Source organism: Pangasianodon hypophthalmus, chromosome 8 (genome assembly GCF_027358585.1).
Source record: "Pangasianodon hypophthalmus isolate fPanHyp1 chromosome 8, fPanHyp1.pri, whole genome shotgun sequence".
NCBI classification, from domain to species: Eukaryota; Metazoa; Chordata; class Actinopteri; order Siluriformes; family Pangasiidae; genus Pangasianodon; species Pangasianodon hypophthalmus.
Genome location: NC_069717.1, coordinates 16,387,337 through 16,408,645, shown reverse-complemented (window position 1 = coordinate 16,408,645; position 21,309 = coordinate 16,387,337). Strand labels below are relative to the sequence as shown.

Here is a 21,309-nt window from a genome sequence, read left to right as displayed (position 1 = left end):
TTTACTTGACAAATATAAAGTCATGTTCTTATGTTCATGCAATGAAAATATCTCCGTAATAGTGTAATAACTGTAAGACAATCTTTATAAGTTCATGGATAACTGTATCAAATCATTTCATCACAATAATGTCATTAGAGTAATGTCCAAATAAGGAATATACACTCACCCATCAGTTTAACAGGAATATACACTCACCCATGTAGTTATCCAATCAGCCAATCACATGGCAGCAGCACATGCTTAAAATCATACAGATACAGGTCAAGAACTTCAGTTAATATTCACATCAAATATCAGAATGGGGAAAATCTGTGATTTCTGTGACATTAGCTGTGGCATGGTTGTTGGTAACAGATGGGCTGGTTTGAGTATTTTAGAAACTGCTGATCTCCTGGGATTGTCACACACAACTGTCTATAGAGTTTACATAGAATGGTGTGAAAAACAAAAAACATCCTGTATGTGAAGGGTCCGCAGGCTGAAATACCTTGTTGATGAGAGAGAGCAGAGGAGAATGACTGGTTTGATTTGACAGGTAGTGTATAGTATTGTATAGTTTATTCTAAATGCTGGTGTATGATGTGAATACTAACTGAAGCTCTTGACCTGTATCTGCATGATTTTTTGCATTATGCTGCCACATGATTGGCTGATTAGATAACTGTGTTCCTAATAAAGTGGACGGTGGGTGTATAAAAATAACAAGGGCAGTATATCTTTAAATAATAAGTTTAATTATTAACTAATTACAAATAAGTCATTGGGAAATTGTCAGTCAAACTGCACACCAGTTTAACTAAAAATTTCAGGGGCCATTCTGTGGAGGTTTGATGATACAATGAGGGCTGTCAGAGAAGACTCTTACCTAGAGCACCTTTAAATGGGTTCATTAGTAAGACAAAGGACAAGGGTTGTCTTTTGTTACTGAGAAATGTAGTGTCAGAATCCGACTTTCTTCCTCCAAATGAAGATAAATTCCTGTTCAGATAGCAATAAACAGAAAGCACTGAGTTTAGGCAATGACTCAGTTGCTATGTAGAGCTACTGCAGTAAGTGAGAGAGAGAGAGAGAGAGAGAGAGAGAGAGAGAGAGAGAGCACACTGTGGGAGAGAGTACAAGGGAGAGAGGGAGCACTTTGCCAAGCTCACTGTGCAACTGCGTATGTCTGAGCTGCTTGCGAGTGTGATTTGCTGCTCTACTCTAGGATGCTGTTTCTGTCTCCCCTCCTCTCTCACAGCCCATCTCTCAATCTTCCTCAACAGCACTGCACTCTGCTCTGAAGATGACTTCCCTGAATGCATCCAGACACATAAACCCATCTTACTGCCTATGGACATCCAAGAAGCCACACCACTGGGCATCTTTCCTGAGGACCTACCCTCTCTGAAGTGGAACCTCAGTCACTAGTCTTGGCAAGTGAGTACTAGATGGGATATAGTCTCTCTGACTACAAGGCACAATCAACTGTGTTAACAGCTAGTCAGCTGCACAAAGATTGTGTTGATGTCCAAGTGAACACTGCATGTGTGGATGTCTGCATGTGAGAGAGAGAAAGAGTATTTATTTTCCTGATTACTGTGACTTCGAGAATGTTTACATTGAAATCAGCTAACAGTGTGGTGTTACACCTGTAGAATTGCCTGTATCAGTGCAGATATTTCTCCAGTGTAGCCAAGTCTTAAGAATTCATATGAGCTGACTGGTATGAAAAGTTATCAATGATAAGGTAAGTGAAATGGTTTCTCATTAGCGGTTGTAGTTTGTCCATTGGCTTCATTCAAATCAAATTAAATGAAATCGCTTATGCTTTTTAGCACTCACGCATTTTGAATGAGATCAAGTTGTTGCAGCTGGTACCTTATCCAGAAACAGAACAGACAGTGGGTGCTTGCAGTGTTGGAAAGTGCTGGTAGTCACGACACTGCACTCTGGAACAAGTAACTTCTAACACAGATTTATTTTATTCCATTTCTGTGACACTGTAGAGCAGAACAGAATATTTTCCTTGTTTGTACTTTTAAATGTCCATATTGTTGATTTGACATTCAGGTATTTAATGAGCTCAACCATACAAATAGTAGCTGGATATGTGTGATGTAATGGCTGGATACCCATGGTGTATGCTGAAATGGAAAAGTACTATGTGGGTGTAGAAACATGCATCAGAAAAAGAGCAGTATGAAGAGCTAAGATGGTGGATGAGACTTATTTCTATGGAAACAGCACATCTCCAGCCCCTCAGCGTACTCAGAATCTCTTAATATAGCTACAGGTAAAGAGACAAGTTGCAACAGATCTGAAGATGCCAACAATTAGATCTCACACAGGTGCAGCCCCTTCAGCCCCCCCAACACAATACCGTCCCAATACGAAACCCTAGCAAGTCAAACAGCCCCCCCCCCCCCCCCCCACACCACACACCCACACCCACACACACACACACACACAGCACGAATATGACTTGTGTAATGGAAACAGCTGACCAATGAAAGTGCAGCATGAGAAAGGACAGAAGCGAAGCTAACGCTTTACATTGTGTATTTGTGGTGTTTGCTACACAAATTCTCTGCAGCTCTTTTACTTTAAATAGAGAAATGCTCACTAAGTCAACTTAATTGATAACTGCTACTAGTTTCACATTAGTTTCATTTTAAACTTTGTGCATTCGTATGCGCTGGTTGTAATGGTGTAAGCTGTATAAAAATATGTTAGATGTAGCCTTGCAGAAGCTGAAGGCAGGATGGCATTTCCTCTGCGCCACATCAGTGCATGTTAATCGGAGTCGTGAGGAGCTTGCAGCTTTCAGTAATCCCCGAGTGCTTCTCTGTCACCACGAGCGCTAAACAGTCTGCTTTGAAAAATGTCTCCCCTCCCATACCTAAGACTTGTGTGGAAAAAATAAAAACAGATTTTACTGCTATGTCCATCACTAACGAGCCTTTCCTGGAGTCGTGACTGAGACAAAAATTTCTCGTGATGCGTCGTGACCATGGATACGGTCGATGGACAAGAGTGAACCAGACAACACACGCAGCATGAATATATGAAAAGCCATTAGGGTCAGTCCACGTGGAATTATGTGAAAAATACTTTTCATGTTAACTAATATTAGGATGTTAATCCATAAAGTGTACAATCTGATTCTGTAGTTAAATTTGTCTTATCCATAATTTTGTCTCACGCCTAAATTTGTTTCCCGTTTTTGTTGAAAGAAATATGGCCAGAGCTTGGGTTCTATCAGTCACCTCCTCCTGCCGTACTAATATGCCCCTTAGGAGCTGGAGTTTTCCCACAACACAATGGACCACCCTTTTTTTAACCATTTTGAAAGATGGTATTTCCCTCATATTTCCTGCTACACAGAGTGGTGAGCCAAAGGGGCCATTATGCAAGAACTGCACTGACGCAGCTGCTGTTCGAACATCTTGGAAGCTGAAGGCTCCAGCTATGTGCTCACTGTTATTTGGACTGGAAAATGTGGGTGCCACCAGAGTTTTTTGGTGCCTGGGGCAACAAAGATAATGATCTGTTTATTATCACAATTCACTAATAGGACCATAATTTTATCCTGTAATTAGTGTAGTATTATGAAGTTTGTCCTAATAATTTGGCTTACAATAGCCTGGTTTCACAAGTGTGCACACCCTTTAACTAATACTTTGTTAAAACAACTTTGCTTTGCTAATACACCTGGGCTCTGACTGGGCAATTCCAAAACGCTGACTTCTTCTGCTGAAGCCATTCGTCATTGCACGTCTTGTGCCAAAATAGATTAGTATTTGGAGATATCCATGTTTCTCTCTATTTTGACAAGAGCCCCAGTCCCAGCTGAAGAGAAGCAGCCCCATAGCATGATGCTGTCACCATCATGCTTCACTGTGGGTATGGTGTTCTTTGGGTGATAATCTTTCTTGTTTTTGTCCAACACACCTTTTACACTTTTTGCCACATGGTTTGGGGTGATTTAGGCAGGCTTGAATGTGCTTTTTTTTTTTTTGTTGTGAGAAACGGCTTCTATCTAGTCACCCTACCTCATAGCTCTATAGACACATGAAGAATATGAGAGATTGTTGTCACATGTAATGAGTGACCAGTACTTGCCAGATATTCCTGCAGCTTTTTTAATGTTGCCACAGGTCTCATGGCAGCCTCCCTGATAAGATATCTTCTTGTCCTTTCATCAATTTTGGAGAGACACCCTGTTCTTGGTAATGTCACTGTGGTGCCCCATTTTCTCCACTTGCTGAGGATGGATATGATATATCTAATGTTTTGAAAATTCTTTTGTACCCCTCTCCTGATCAATACCTTTTGGCTGAAACCAAAAGGATGTCAAGAAAATACTACAGAAACAGCAGATCTTTATTTGGGGTTAACCAGAATCACTTCACTGATGAGAGTTGCGGGATAATTACTTTTGGACATAAGTTCAAATGTTAATTCTGAGCACAGACACATGAACATAAAAGGGTACTGTAATTTTTTTCTTTTTGTTTTATTTCCTAAAATGTTTCTATATCATGTTAAAAGTGGGAAAAGATCTGACATGATATAACTCGGGTTCACAAACACCTGCCATTTTAACAGGGGTGTGTCAACTTTTTAGTGTACCAAGAATGCTGCAAAATTTTGGTAGCTCAATGAAGCTATGCTTCTATGGCATTCTGTAAAAGGATGTTTATTTCTAACGAGTGGTGTGGAGTTGAAAACTTTTCCTCAGTCTAAGCAGCCTGTTGTTTGTAAATGCCCAGGCCCACTAACCAATATCACTGCAAGAAGCCCAGAAAGCAGTATTGAGTTGCTCTGTAGATGAATGAACAGCTTAGCCAACATGCCTCAGCTGAAATAAATGATCCAGGAGCCAAGACCATGTAACCTGGAGAGCCTACTTTCCTCAGCAGAGCCCTCCTTATTGCTCAATTCAATTCAATTTTATTTGTATAGCGCTTTTAACAATGGACATTGTCACAAAGCAGCTTTACAGAAATAAATGGCTTCACAAAAAAAAAAAAAAAGATATATTGTAAATATGTGAATTAATCACTGTGAATTTATCCCTAATGAGCAAGCCAGAGGCGACGGTGGCAAGGAAAAACTCCCTGAGATGATATGAAGAAGAAACCTTGAGAGGAACCAGGCTCAAAAGGGAACCCATCCTCATCTGGGTGCAACGGATAGTGCAATTATAAATAAATCCCTTCTATTATTGTGTACTATATGGACAAATAGTGCAATTGTGCAACCAATAAATTCATCACAGTTTTTGCAAGAAGTCCGGTTGGTTAAAATCTATCCACTGTCCACTGATGGAGTCCTGAGTACGAAGGTGCTCGTGGCAACTGCAGTCCCAAAGCCACTACAGCAGTCGCAGTCCCAAGCCATTACAGTACAGCTCCCCATATGTGATCCCCAAGCCATCTCCACAGCCCCCAGGTGGGACTATCCCCAGCAAACCAAATGGCTCAGTGGCCAGTTGATCTGAGTCACCACATTTAACTCCACTCCAGATGCCTTATTGGCTGCTTTGGCCCGTTTCTGCGATACGTCAACGCATCCACCATATTGGACCAGCCATATTGCCCTATAAACAAATACAAGTAAAAAGGGGATCTGCGGTTTTTCTGTATAAAAAGCACAATAACGTTTACATAGAGTTGAGGTCAAAAGTTCCCCCTTTCAGAATCTGCAAAATGTTTATTATTTTACCAAAATAAGAGGGATCATACAAAATGCATGTTATTGTTTATTTAGTGCTGACCTGAATAAGATATTTCACATAACAGATGTTTACATATAGTCCACAAGAGAAAATAATAGTTGAATTTATAAAAATGACCCCGTTCAAAAGTTTACATCCATTTGATTCTTAATACTGTGTTGTTACCTGAATGATCCACAGCTGTGTTTTTTTGTTTACTGATAGTTCTTCATGAGTCCCTTGTTTGTCCTGAACAGTTAAACTGCCTGCTGTTCTTCAGAAAAATCCTTCAGGTCCCACAAATTCTTTGATTTTCAAGCATTTTTGTGTATTTGAACCCCTTTCCAACAATGACTGTATGATTTTGAGATCCATCGTTTCACACTGAGGACAACTGAGAGACTATTACAACTATTACAGAAGGTTCAAACGCTCACTGATGCTCCATAAGGAAAAATCATGCATTTCATTTTTTGAATTTGAAGATCAGGGTAAATTTAACTTATTTTGTCTTCTGGGAAACATGTAACTATCTTCTGTAGCCTCTGAAGGGCAGTACTAAATGAAAAAAATATGATATTTAGGCAAAATAAGAAAAATGTGCACATCTCCATTGTGTTCAAAAGTTTTCACCCCCCGGCTCTTAACATTTACAGTTACAGCAATAAAACATTTATGCGATGATAATAATAATAATAATAATAATAATAGAGGGATAATAGCAAATAGTATATGTAGTATAAACAGTAGTATAATATAGTCAATAATAGTCAGACATATCTTCTCCAGTCCAATTATGAGAGTTATAGCAAGTTCAATATGGCGGCGACGTTGACGTACCATCCAGCGGCCAATGCAGCGTCTATGTATTTAGCAAAGGCAGTCAAGCCTGGAGCTTTTGTACGTTGCAGACTAACGCTAAAGAAATAACACGATAGTTATAAGACAGATTTCTTTATTAATCTGATTAAAATTCACAAATTTCTTCTCAGTATTCTGTTGATATAGTGAGAGGCACATGCTTTACAACACGTTCCAGGCTCGATTGCCTTTGCCTGCCCTTAAGTAGCATACTTAATAGATAGTATATATAATATAGATCATTTTTTTTTGAAAACCTGAATTTTAAAATATGAATCTCCGAACACTGAAAAAAAAATTTTTTTTCAAGGATGTTAATTCAAAATAAATAAAAACAGATGTGTGGTTTTCAACCTAAAACACTATATGACCAAAGGTTTGTGGACACCTGACCATCACACCTATGTGTTCCTTCATCAAACTGCTGTCACAATGTTGGAAGCACATATTTGTATAGGATGTTGTTGTATGCTGTAGAATTACAACTTCCTTCACTGGAACTAAGAGGCCCAACTAAGATGTTCCAGCATGACGATGCCACTGTGCACAAAGCGAGGTCCATAAAGACATGGTGTGCCAAGGTTGGAGTGGAAGAACTTGAGTGGTCTGCACAGAGCCCTGACCTCAACCCCACTTAACACCTTTGGGATGAACTAGAATGCTGACTGTGCCCCAGGCCTCCCTGCCCAACATCAGCACCTGACCTCACTAATGCTCTGGTGTCTGAATGGATAAATCTCCACTGCCATTCTCCAAAATCTAGTGGAAAGCCTTCTCAAAGAATGGAGGTTATTATAACAGCAAAGGGGAACTAAATCTGGAATGAGATGTTCTATAAGCACATGTTGGTGCAATGGTCAGGTGTCCACAAACTTTTGGCCATATAGTGTACATTTCAATATTATGGATGTAATGGTCTTTAATTTTCTATATTAATTATCAATATTAATTCAATGGCTTTTAAAATTAAAAAAAAAATTATTCAAATCCGTTTATTTATTTATTTTTTTGTATTGGAACATTTTAGAAAATTGGGAAATTCTCTCTGTAATATCCTTGTAAATGGGGATAGGAATTCAATTTCAATTCAATTCAATTTTATTTTTATAGCACTTTTAACAATGGCCATTGTCACAAAGCAGCTTTACGGAAATTTATAAATTCAGGATATAAGTTTTAAACTCAAACATTTATAAATGTATCCTTAATGAGCAAGCCAGAGGTGACAGTGGCAAGGAAAAACTCCCTGAGATTACATGAGGAAGAAACCTTGAGAGAAACCAGTCTCAGATCTGAGTAACAACAAACAGTGCAATTATAAATAATTCCTTCCTATAACTGTGTACTACATGGTCAAAAAGTGCAACAGTGTAAAGAGGAAATTCATTATGGTTTTCACATGAAGTCTGATGAACACTCTCAGAAAAATAAGCAAAATATCCACATTTCCAGGTGAAAGATAGATATTAAAGGTACAAAAGATGTACCCTTGAGGGTAAGACAACAAGCAAAAGTACAGTTTAGTATTTCTGAGGGTGAATGTAAATGTGCATGAATGCAGGTCTAGAAACTGATTTTTTTTTTATAGAAGAAATGTATTTAAGCAAAATGGATTTTAAAATTACATGTGATTTCATGTGTTTACACTCTAGTAAGTTTATGTGGTTTATGTATATCATAATGACATATAATCTGATATACTATATTAGGAAATAAGCTTTTCATGAATACAAAACATAACATGATTGTGCCACGTGGGTGGAGCTTAAAGCCTTCATCAAAGTTTAAGGGAATGCAGTGGATATGAGCATACAAAAACAGTCAAACTGACACTTTTCTGTTTTGATAGTTTTATTACTACAAGAGAAGATATGTTATAGATGCAATTTATCAAAAAATCTGAAAAATGACCGACGTTACCAAAATTGTTGTTTGAATGCACATGTGCAGTTATAACAAGTGGGAGGATATGAACAGCATGACATGAACATATTAAAAGCTACAATGGAGTCATGTCAGATATGTTGCTGTATATTTAATTAAACTACTTTTTCATAGATTTAATCTCCTTTTAACATGAAAACCAAAATGCTTTATTTCATGTGTAATAGGGCAAGTAAATTTTATCACCATTGTTGGTTCAGATAAAATAACGTGACCAAGAGCCACTAATGCAACTAAGATAGACCACTATTCTTATACTTGCCACAGAACATTCTAGACAAGATTACTTCCAGATAATTGATGGCAATATTTGCTATAATAATGCATGCCGAAATCAGTTATGCTGTTTAAGTTTTCTTGATAATGACATTTTTATAATTGCTTGTGTTGATCTATTTGTACATTTTGATATTTGTCAACAGAAACATGTATGTTGAGAGTGAGAACATACCTAAATAGTAAACCAAAAATAGCAAGAAATGCAGCACTGCTGGTGGAGCTTCTCAGCATCTTAGAAATTATTTTGTTTGTGTTTTTGTTCTGTAAGTATAAGATGTCTGAACTGATATTTCAGCAATCAGCCGCTTTAACAGCTACTTGATAATTTTACGGCAATTAGTAAGACTACCTGATTTTATTTCTAAATAAAGAAAATCTATTATTCTTTAGGATTTATGTTATGTATGTTTTTATGTAGCTGTTTTTAAAGCATCCATTTCTCATTCAGTGAATCTGTTGAGTCAGTGAGTCTCATTTGGGCTGTGCTGGAGATTTCCAGCTTTGGGTTAGGTGTGTAAAATATTTCTTCTTAACATATAAGTACATTACCAAATAACATAGAAAAGCAAGGATTATTAACTGCTTTACACTGCTCGAACAGTTTGTTGTCTGCCTTTGATGGGGCCTATCCAGATCACATTTGGGCAAACAGGGCAACTGAGTGAATTGGTGAACAAATATTTTAACTGAAAGTGATTTGAACTCATTGAACTCAAATGAATTGAGTCACTGAAAAGAGAAAAAAAAAAGTTAATCTCTAATTGGAGACATTTTGGAAATAATCTTGTTCTAGATGTGAACAGATGTATACACATCAGGTTTCATATTCAATTATTGCATCTTCATCTGGGTAACAACCTGGTGAACAATTGTTTCATGACTTAGACTACATTAAATCACATATTATCATGATGTGGAAAAATAAAAAAGGAAAAAATTTTGGTGAGATACAGGAGGAGCCTGGCCAGGAATCACCCCACTACTCCCATAACCTCTGTGTGCCAGGAGCTCCAACCCAAGCAGAGCAGTAGAAAATTGGTGGCTTATGTAGCCTGCAGGAAGCAAGGAGAAGGACTGGCTCCAGTTTGATGATGATGTGGACAATATCCTGGAAACAATACTGAAGGGGGATGGTGACAGGAGACTCTAAACGATGTCAACCATCATCATCAGCCTTGCAGCTGAAAGTTTTGGCACAGTAGAGTGGTAGGGCTACGTGAATAACCATAGGGCAGAGAAAATCAGCCAAATAAGGCGTGAGCTGTGTATACTCCATGGTATCCACAGAAAGAAGCTTATGATTATCCACAGGGATGAAGAGCATAGAAGGTGAGCAAGAACCAGGAAGCATTCAGCCTTCATTTCAAATCCATATCGGTTTACCAGACAGCTGCTAGGGCAGAAATACAGTGGCCACCTAATCTGTTCCAGAGAAGAGACAGAACATCATTTCCACAGCACCTACAGGGATGAAGCAAGGGAGGAGGACCTGCAGAAACAACTTCATTTTAATACCAAGAAGCCAAGGTGTGGGAAATCCAGGTCGTCAAGGCTACCAGAGCCAGTTCAGCCCTCTGACCTGAGTGCCCTACAAAGTGTACAACCGTGAAAGATCCTGAGGGTTATCTGGAGGAGGGGGAAGGTAGCACCCTCCTCTAGGAAGGTTGCAGAAGGTGTCTGGATTCCCAAAGAGGAGAACTCAATAAAGACAGAGCACAGTCTCGCTGCTCAGCATTGAAGGGAAGATATTCTTCAGTATTGTGACATTATTATAAGTTATAATTGCGACAGCTAACTGATTATTGCCTAAAGAATTAGTACATCGACAACGATGTCCAGAAGAGTGGGATTCCAAAATGAGGCAGTATGCCTTTGCACATACAGGATTTGTGACCCAACTGATCAGAGAGGCACAAGAAGGAAGAGGGTACCTGACAGTTTTGTGGCTGAACCTCACCAATGCAAATGGATCCATATTTCAAAAGCTGGTGGAGACAGCACTGTAGTGGCATCTCACTCAAGGTCAGAGACCTCATTTTGGACTATTATCATAGCACCAAGCTGAAGCTCTGGGGCAGTCATGTCAGAGTGGCACCAGCTGGAGAAAGGGATCCTCACTGCATTTCATTTACAGTTTCCTTTTTTCTGGGAGGCACCAAGATACCATCAGTTACTGAGAAGCCTGTCAACAGCATTGGGAAGACAGCACTCTGCAGGATGCTTCATCCATTAAAGCCACGAACCAGGAGTTGGAGACATGGTTGATGACAGTGGGCAACTCAGGGCTACCAGGGAAATTTAAAGCCAGGATTTAACATGGCATCCTTCCTGAGATTTTATGGCCACTATTGGTCTATGACTTCTTATCGTTTGTGGAGGGCTTTGAAAGGAAGATCAGTCATTACCTCCGCAGGTGGCTGGGCCTGCCACAAAGCCTGAGAAACATTGCTCTGTACATGGACAACAACAAACTGAGGCTCCCCATGAGCAGTCTGACTGAGGAGTTTATAGACAGCCATGCAAGAGAGGTGCTTCAGTACAGCCAAGTGACCCAAAAGTCTACCACCCTGGCATTGAAATATGAACTGGGTGAAAATGGACGGCACAGGACACAGTGGACCAGGCTGAGTCATGGCTATGGCACAGAGCTATGGTGGGGACAGTTGTATCCAGCCAAGCAGGGCTCTGTAGCTTTACACTATTCACTCAGAACTACTAGACCTGAAGGCCAACACCACTGTAGCACTGAGACCTCTGCAGCACTGGAGACCTGTGCAAGTGCTTCCAACCAGGAAGGCAGGCAATTGACAAGGGTGGAGAGCAAGGGGCGAGCCTATGGAGGTGAGCTGTAGAGGCTTGGCAGCTTAGTTCCTATGTAAGGCCTACAGCCTCCTGGGCATCACAGATGTGCACAAGCATGAGGTAGGCCATCAGAACCAACACAGAGGCAGTAGAGAAGGCCTCTAGATAGCTGTGGATCAAAAAGAACACTCCTTGGATTCATGCTATTTAGAGAGGTGTGAGATGTGTGCTAGTGTCATGCGCTAATGCATGTAAACTTCTAGTTGTGTTAGGTATACATATTTATGGGGAGAAATCTATATGGACCGAGGTGACCCTGAAGGATGAGTGGGGTAATCTGTAGAATATAAGCTACTTGAACAAAAGCCAAGGCCAGGTCACCCTCCAGCTGGGTCACCTGGGCGAGGGTGTCTGATGTTGAAAGACCCAAAACACCAGATGACCAGGGTTACATCACTGATGATATGACCAATTGCATTATGAAATATATTTTAAAACCTGAATAAAACTTTTTCTTGTTTAATGGAAGGTGATGTTCATAATACACAACATGAACGTATAGCACACTTTGACAGACAATAACAGAACAACAGAACAGACAATAACAGACAGCATAAATAGTACTGATACCATAAGAGAATCATTCAGTCTACTGATACTTTACATTTAGCTGATGCCAAATTTTATCTAATGCAACTTTTGATACAGAATACAACTGAGCAGTTAAGGGCTAATGCTACTGATTCCACTGAGAATTAAAATTTCTGAAATTGCTCCCTATTGAGGGTGAGGATCACGCAAGCCTACAACAGAGAACATGGGTTGCAAAGAAGCAGCATTCAATCTGCAAAATCTGGTGAATGTAGATTGTGTAGATTGTGAGCTGGATGTTGCCAGTTCATAATTGCCATCTCAGTGCTGCCCAGAAGGTAGTTATAGCATGCATCAATTAGTCAATTTACTACATACAATAGTTTGTCACTTGCAATGCTGAGCAGCAGAAAATCATACAACTATTGGTATGCTCCATAGCATTTGTCTTTGCCCTGTCTGTGAATCACATATGACGGTGAATCATCTGTTCACAAACAGATCAACTTCCACTTTTCTGGAGGTGTTCCCCATTAGCTGAACTACCTCCTTGTAAGTTTGCCAAGTCCCAGGCACAGGGCTGCCATGTTTGCTATCTGACTAGGTATGTCCAGTTTCCCTCTTTGCAGGAAAATAACACATGTGCTGGACCAACACCTCAGGGTGTATGTACATTATTACTCACACCTGCCTTTAATAATGTGACTGAAAATGCAGGGGGCTGGGAAAGTTCAATAATTCACAAGTTATGAATTAATGGATTTATAAAATTTGCTCACAATGTAAGAAGTTGACTCAAACAATAGGTCATGGGTCTATTTTCAGGACAGTCAACCCTGAAAAGAGTAGTAATAAATCATGTACTAGAATTGCCTTCACCTAAGGTGTGCATCAATGCACAACATCCTTTGACAGTGCAGATTTAACAACAACATTACGAAGAAATGAAGAATTAGAGAGCAATCCTTCCATATTCCTCTGTTGGGAATAAATTTAGGGCTGGAGTGGAAGAAGAGCCCATTCTTTTATTATCTCATCTTTTATGGTTACTCATCTTCTTTCCCTTATTCTCTCTCAAATGGCAAGTATCCTATGTGCATGCCTAATACCAAAACAGAGTATTCTGACTGATATAATGTGTGTTATATTTTACTGAACACAGAGCAATGCCACAACATTTATTAGCTTTGTATTTTTAATAGGAATCAGGGAGTTTGTTTGACATCCCATTTGTTGGATAGCCTTAACTTACTTCTCAAGTTATTAGATTAATTGTAGTGAATTATTCTATGCAGATTCAGCACGATATTTACATTACGTTAACTTCTTAGTTTTATCCAAATGGTTAAAGATCATTTGTAATATTTGAAACTTGAATTCAGTCTCAGAAAACAATCCTAGTTACTTGAAATTACTTTTATTAGCTTTAGGGACATGCGCAAAAACTTATAATAATGTTATAATGTTATGTTATACAGTATATAACAATGATTATTATAAATATAATGATAATTTTTGTTGATCTACTGCAGTGGTTTTCAAGTCAGTCTTCAGGGTCTCCAGATGGTCCACATCTTTTGCTCTATCCCAACTCACACAACACAGAGATGTGAACCTTCTAGGGGGCCCAGAGGTTTGAGAAGCGTTGATCTATGGTATAAATGTTTTCATACCACACCTCTTATTTTTTTAAGGGCAAGAACCGCACTCCTTTTAGATCAACAGCAGCACAAGAGAAAAAAAACCTTATCAGCTCCATAGCTGCACCAAGAAATATATTTGAAGGTAGCTATTGAGTTAAGTTGTTTACCATTTATTTAAAAATATTTTGAATAAGATGAATACAAGTTGTTACATTCATGTAATAGATTTATTATTCATAATTAGAGGTGATTAGAGTATTGTTTGTAAATGTGACAAATAATTGGCAGAATCAAAAGTCCTGTTGCTTTTTTATATTCATATCTCCTAGTGCAGTGGTATGCATTCTTGCTTATGAAGATGGAGCAGGAGATCTCTAAAGTGCAGAGGACAATGTCTGACCTGGAGTCAGTCCTCCAGCAGAAGGATGTTGAGCTGAAAGCCTCTGAGACCCAGCGAAGCATCTTGGAGCAGGACCTGGCTACCTACATCACAGAGTGCAGCGTGGGTTTATATTTACACAGATCATGCATCAGTCCATCATTTTCAAATCATAAAGTATTGTATCTAAATCATGAACATTTGAATGTTTTGTGTGTAGAGTTTGAAGCGCAGTTTGGAGCAGGCTCGTATGGAGGTCTCTCAGGAGGACGATAAAGCTCTGCAGCTGCTCCACAACATCCGTGAGCAGAGCAATAAACTGCAGGAGATTAAAGAACAGGTGCACAAAGACTTCACATAATCCTCGTACAGTACAAATACATTTGCCTGCTTCTGCAGTGCTCTAATAGTGCAGCTTCCATATATCTCAAAATGATTGTCTTAGCTTATTTGGAGCTACCGATGAGTGTGTTTAGGTTCTGAAGTTAGGTGAAGATGATGTATGCCAGTGTTTCTTTTTACTCACAAGGTGGTTCATGTTTTAGCTTTATTCCAGCTCCCAACACATCTGTACCATTATGGGACAGTGAAGGTGCAGGTGTTCTATGAGCTAAGATAACGCAAAGATGAGGACTACATGTTGAGTCCAAGGATTGACTGTACTACACTAGGAGTGAGGAAAGAGCACTACAAAAAAAAAAAAAAAACGACACCTTAGCAAGTGAAAATATCTTGAATGTAGTCAAAATGAGCTAGTATTTCCTAATATAAGATTAATTACAATAACAATAAACCAAATATAAGATTATCAAACCTATTTCTTTACATTTTCATTAATTTCAAGTCATTTTAAGCATTTATTTCTAGAAAGAAGCTAAATTATCTGCCAATAGAGCAATACTAATTCAAGTTTGAAATTAGTAACAAAAATGTCAAGAAATAGGTTTAATAATCTTATATTTGGTTTGTTGTAATCTTATGACAGGAAACACTAGATAAATTTGACTATATTCAAGATATTTTCATTTTTTTGCAGTATGTTCTATGCTAGTGTACCTACTATGTGTCAATCAACAGCAATCCAAATACAGTCACTCTTACATAATTTATACGAATTGCTCTTGTATTGTGTAGTATTGCATTTTGTTCTTTAGTGTGAGATGTTTTTCATTAGGTCACATTGCATGTAATTTTCATCATATGCGGGGGTGTTATAAAGGAAAAAGGTAGGGATGAGCTCAAGACAAATAGCCAGGGGACACAAAATAATAAAAATTGTCCAGAAGAATGAAAATTTTGTGGAACAGAAGGTGCCAGTGTATTAACCTGTCAGAGACACAAAACTTCCTGCTGGTGCTATGGCTTCATGATATTAGCTTTTTACAATACATGTGTTAGTTATTTTTAGGTGCATTGGTTAGAGCTATTGACAGTATTACATTTGCACCTTTGAGCACACACCTTTGGAGTGTGTTGGACCTACTGTCATTAGGTTATATTGTATGGGTTTTTTTGCCATTGGTGTCAGCTTCCTGCAGTGCATGTGTTAATTAGATGTACACCAGGAGCAACACATTTCTTCCTGCAACAGATTTAAAGGCACAAATGCCCATGTAATGTCACCTTTACAAATGTCCATGTAATGTCACCTACTGAAACCATGGCTTCCAAGAAAAATGAGCTCATGTTGTGCTACAGTCTTACATCTATTTCTTTCTTACATTTCACTCTAGGAAACAGTAGCACGTAGGTGGCACAGAGTGTTAGATTAATCAGTATAAATTTATTAGTATTATTCTATATGCAGAATAAGGGGAGAGCTAATAGAAAAAACAAACTGCTATCAGGCACAGTTCTGTTCCTTCAACTCTGTGTGCTATTGCACTCTGGTTTCCATGGCAACCAAAAATGGTAGCCAGGAGTGAACAGTGCAGATGTAGTGAGGAGGCAGGCATGGCATGCTGGCAATAGGGCTTCAATTAGTTGCACTCAGAGTTTCAGCTAGATTAACCATTTACCTCCTGTACTTATAAAGACATCTGATGACAGAGAGGTACTGATGCTTTTTCTTATTAATTCCCAGTCTTATGTCTCTCTCAACCAGTGAAGTGAATATGTATTAAGTGTCTGATCCCACATTGTCTGTTTCCAGGTTTAAGCAGATCTGTTTAGAGAATCAAATTCACAAGCAATTAATTATCACAACCAATTATGTTTAAACTGCTTGACTGTAATGTTTTGCCAAGCTAATATCATACTCTACCTAATTTTTCATTGTAATGTTTGGATAAGCATGTCTGGACAGACATAGCATTGAGAGCTATTTGGTTTTGTTAGCATTAATGGATGTCTGGTGAAACTTTTATGGTTTATGTATATGGCTTTTTTGTAAGTTTAGATTTTTTTTAGTTTGATGTTCATCCCCAATTTTCTATATACTGTATATATTAGAACTCCTGCAGATTTTCTTGTGCCCATTTACTTCTGGCAACATCACCTTCATGACCGAAGTTGTTTGAAGAGCAGAGCAATTATCTTGCTATTGATAATTAAATGTTCATTTCAACTGAGAGGATTTACGCAACCAGAATGGTTTAATGTGAACCAGAGTTTGGTTCACATTATAGTCTTCAGCAAGATGGTAATTTAACAAAATGTCAAGTAATACTTAGTTATTTCTGTTTGCCTGTAATTACAGTTTTGATTACCAGAAACTGACCTGCTGTTGATGTTTCATTTGAATTTCTGTGATATTTAATTCTGTGGTTTAATAATGATTTTTATTTTTTAGAACATTTTATAATTATTTTATTTATTGGAAATTAATTGTATGGCATACTATACTATAGTTATCAATTGTTATTCACTGATTTATCAAAGATAACTTCCAACACACAGTGCAGTATAAGCATACAGTCCCCTACGAAAGTATTGGAACAGCAAAGCCAGTTCTATTGTTGTTGCTATACACTGAAGACATTTGAGTTTGAGATCAAAAGATGAATATGAGAAGATAGATCAGAATTTCAGCTTTCATTTCCTGATATTTACATCTAGATGTGTTAAACAACTCAGAATATGGCACCTTTGGGGGCAGACCACACAATTTTTCAATGAACAAATTTATAGGAACAGATAGTCTTAAAGTAAATTAAAGTAAATCATCAATAAAGATTAGTGAGCCTTTGCCAGAAGCAGTGATGCAAGCCCAGGCCGTGACACTACCTCCACCGTGCTTGACCGATGAGCTTGTACGTTTTGAATCATGAGCAGATCTTTTCTTTCTCTGCTCTTTGGCCTTTCCATCACTTTGGTAGAGGATAATCCTTTTCCAGAACTTTTGTGGCTCATCTCTGTATTTCTCTGTGAATTCCAATCTGGCCTTCCGATTCTTACTACTGATGAGTGGTTTGCATCTTGTGGTATGGCCTCTATATTTCTGCTCTCGAAGTCTTCTTTGAATGGTGGATTGTGATACCCTCTGTCCTGTTGGAGGTTGTTGGTGATGTCACTGGTTGTTGTTTCTAGGTTTTTCTTCACAGCTCTCATAATGTGTCTGTCTGCCAACCTGTTTGATGTCTGGTTGTTAGTATTCCACAATTCTCTGACCACGACAGTGAGAAGAGTCCATTGTTCAAATGGCTGAAGTCCTTCACAATCTTCCTGGCCTCAGTCCAGCACTGCTTGCTGTAGATAGATTGCAGCTCAGGGAGCTCAGTGCGGATGGTGCGTTCAGCTGATTGCAGCACCCTCTGGAGAGCCCGCCTATCCTGCTTGGTGCTGTTCCCGAACTAGGCTGTGATGCTTCCTGGCAAGATGCTCTAGATGGTGCATGTTCCTTAGCTCCTCAAAGGGCAGTTTAAAGTCCTTTAAGTGTCTAAGATGATAAGGATGCTGACAGCCCTTCTTCACCAGGGTGTTAATGTGACAGGACCATGACAGGTCCTGTGTGATGTGGACACCAACGTACCGGAAACTATCCACTCTCTCCTCTGGGACACCATTGATGTTAAGGGGGTGGTAGCTCCTCTCCTGCTTCATGATGAAGTCCACTATCAACTCCTTTGTCTTGCTGATATTCAGGAGGAGGTTGTTCTCCTGGCACCAGTTCTCCAGGCTATTAATCTCCTCTAAGTAGGCCTTCTTGTCATTATCAGAGATCAGGCCCACCACAATAGTGTCGTCAGCAAACTTAACAATGGTGGTATAGTTGGAAGTGGCCACATAGTTATAAGTGTATAATGAATACAGCAGGGAACTCAGGACACAACCATGGGGGGGCTCCATTGCTGAGGGTGAGGCAGAGTGACACATGTCATGAAATGAAATGAAATTCAGAAATTCTATTCTCTCATATTCATCTTTTGATCTCAAACCCAAATGTCTTTTAACAATACTTTAGAAGGGGACTGTCTAACTGACCCAACAGTCTCTTTCGATTTTAACTCAATTCTAGTCACTAGAGAACCATAACCAGTAAGTTGCCACTAGTATATACAGTGGGGTCCAAAGGTATTGATACTGAACATTTACTTTCTTTGTTTAAAATATTTCAAAATTCTAAAATTTTCTATTTATTTCCAGTAATCTCAGATTTTCAATGTGGTCTTAGACTTTTGGACCCCACTGTACATCAAAAACAATTACTGTTACTGTTACACATGTTACTGTTACATTTCCTGTAATTTTTTATTGTTTTAATACTATTCTGATTTGTTATTTTCTTATTAATCCTTTGAACATGAACAGTGGGAACATGAACATGTAAGTGACTCATTTAAGAAGCCAGGACTGGATTGTAATGTTCACACTGTACACCCACTCTTTGGCCTTTCAGGCATTAATCCATTAACCAAAAGAACTGTCTTCTTTTGTCTATGGCAAGCCACTCAGCTTTTACTTGCATATATGCATGTTCAGTATGTTAAATATGGAATTTGGCTGTAATTTCACTTGCCTTACAAATGTTGTCTTTCTTTGCTGTAATTACAGTGCCTCCAGAAAGTGTTCACCTCCAATAATTATTTCTCATTTTGCTGTATTGCATCAAATTTAAGTACAGAATAGGATATTTTTCTTCTCATTTTGACCCTCTGCAGAAATAAAATTAAATAGAGTGTTTAGATGTTCTTAGAATTATTTTAAAAATAAAAAGTCTAAAACTGCATAACTGATAAGTATTCATACAGGGGGCTGAATACTATTATCTCACTTTAGCTACCTGCTGGCTTTATTCTGATTTATTCTGATCACTTCCTGTTTGGTGGCTTTGCCATCAGATTCGTTGGCCCATTATGGGCAAACCCTTTGGAATTCTTTTGATAACTTTTGTGAGGCTTGCTCTGAAGATGATGTGTGCTCAAATTGGTGAGGATTGGACAAAATTTGTAGTAGGAGTAGCGAAAAAACTGTTTTTGACAAAATCCAAGATGGTGGAAAATCTAATACGCAGAAATTGACTTCATAGGTCTGGTTTGTCTTTTCGTAGTGTTTTGTCCTATCCTTTAAAACCTAAAAACCTTTGTGAAGTGCATCTTTTACAGTTTTCTCTCTGATGCACTACAGCCTTCTGTCTCTCTATACACATACAACCACAGGGAATCCACTGTCTGTCGCTTTAGGCTTTGCTTTTTTTCTTTCTCTTCTGCAGTGTTTCTATTCATGTTAAAAACCATTAGTGCTGGAATTGTCTTGTACTACAGGAGTATCATGCTCAGCTGGAAGAGATGCGGGTGTCCATCCGTCAGTTGGAGGAGAACCTCTCTGCCGCTCGGCGTCGCAGCGACTTATACGAGTCCGAGTTAAAGGAGTCACGCCAGACTAGTGAGGAGCTGAAAAGGAAGGCAGCAGACTACCAACAGAAGATCCAGAAGGTCAGATAGTGTCATAGGGTGGAGTTAGAGTCAAATACATTTAATACAGAGACAAATACACAGAAGGTCACTTATAGTCACTTGATTATGAAGGCAGTATACTCTCCAACGTTACATGTAGTACAATTTTTACAGGCCAAAGAACAAGGCAAGGCTGAGATGGAGGAGCTCCTTATTAAACTGCAGAAGGTTTGCAAAATCTTTTCTCAGTGTAATAGGGGTTTGTGTTGGGTTGAATGTTTTCTTGTGCTTTAAAGTGTGTAAACCCACATTTGGATATATTTTCTTATTTACTCAGACCAATGAAGAGCAACAAGGAAAGATTGAGGAGCTTCAGGACAAGCTAGACAAGGTGCTGACAATTATGATTACCTCAGAAATGGCTTTACTATTCATTATTTTGTAGCCTGAAGTAAACATATATATATATGATGTATAGCAGAAGTAGTTATTATATATTACCAACTGTAGAGCAAGAATTCTCCCAGGCAGTGATTCTCTCACTCTCTCAGGCAGTGAAAGCGAGTACTGAGGCCACAGAGCTGTTGCAGAATGTTCGTCAGGCTAAAGAGCGCCTGGAGCATGATATGACACGACTGCAGACCAGAGAGGACTCCACTGACAGCCTGCGCAGACGCTTGCGTGAAACAGAGGTTAGATATACTTAGATGAGCTGTTTAACTGAGCAAGCAGACATTACGCAGTATCTGTAGTTTCAAGTTTGTTTTTTAGTTTGATAAATTAATTGCATATTACGGCATGGCTATTTTACTTGTATGCTTTTGACTTCTTGATGCAATATCATTATTCAAATAAACAATATGTTTTATTATCTGTCTCTCTAAATTTCCACAATATGATTATTTACAAATTTACAAATATGAATTTTTTTGGATTTATGGCATATTTTTTTTTCAGTCCTTACAACAATAGACTCTGCTCAAACATTAAAAATAGAAATATATAAAAATCAGGAACAATTGGAATGTATGTGATATTTGAAGGTGGACACATGAATAATCCTACAGTGCATATGAACTGGTCTCTTTTTACAATGGTCATGCACCATTCATCAGTTGTGTGTGATGGAGCAGGATGGCAGAAAGACCCTCGAGAATCAAGTAAAGAGGCTGGAGATTGTGGAGCGCAGGGAGAGCAAACTAAAAGAGGATATCCAGACCAAATCACAGCAGATACAACAGATGGCTGATAAAATCATGGTAAGGGACAGCAGGT

At 38.7% G+C, this 21,309-nt stretch overlaps 1 protein-coding gene across 8 annotated transcripts in view; it reads left to right on the top strand.

Moving 5' to 3' along the window:
* The first annotated feature begins 793 nt into the window (after positions 1-793).
* Positions 794-21,309, top strand: part of LOC113524481 (citron Rho-interacting kinase) — a 63,188-nt gene continuing 42,672 nt past the window's right edge. For 3 of the 8 annotated variants that reach the window (XM_053235951.1, XM_053235950.1, XM_053235948.1), the window contains exons 1-9: positions 794-1,419; positions 13,873-13,963; positions 14,151-14,323; positions 14,421-14,540; positions 19,903-20,073; positions 20,209-20,262; positions 20,372-20,425; positions 20,586-20,726; positions 21,150-21,293. In XM_053235951.1, coding sequence (XP_053091926.1) covers positions 14,174-14,323; positions 14,421-14,540; positions 19,903-20,073; positions 20,209-20,262; positions 20,372-20,425; positions 20,586-20,726; positions 21,150-21,293 — 834 coding nt within the window. In that variant the 5' untranslated portion in view covers positions 794-1,419; positions 13,873-13,963; positions 14,151-14,173. The remainder of the gene's footprint in view (positions 1,420-13,872; positions 13,964-14,150; positions 14,324-14,420; positions 14,541-19,902; positions 20,074-20,208; positions 20,263-20,371; positions 20,426-20,585; positions 20,727-21,149; positions 21,294-21,309) is intronic. The other 5 variants (XM_034306680.2, XM_053235949.1, XM_053235952.1 and 2 more) reach the window with 4 other exon arrangements.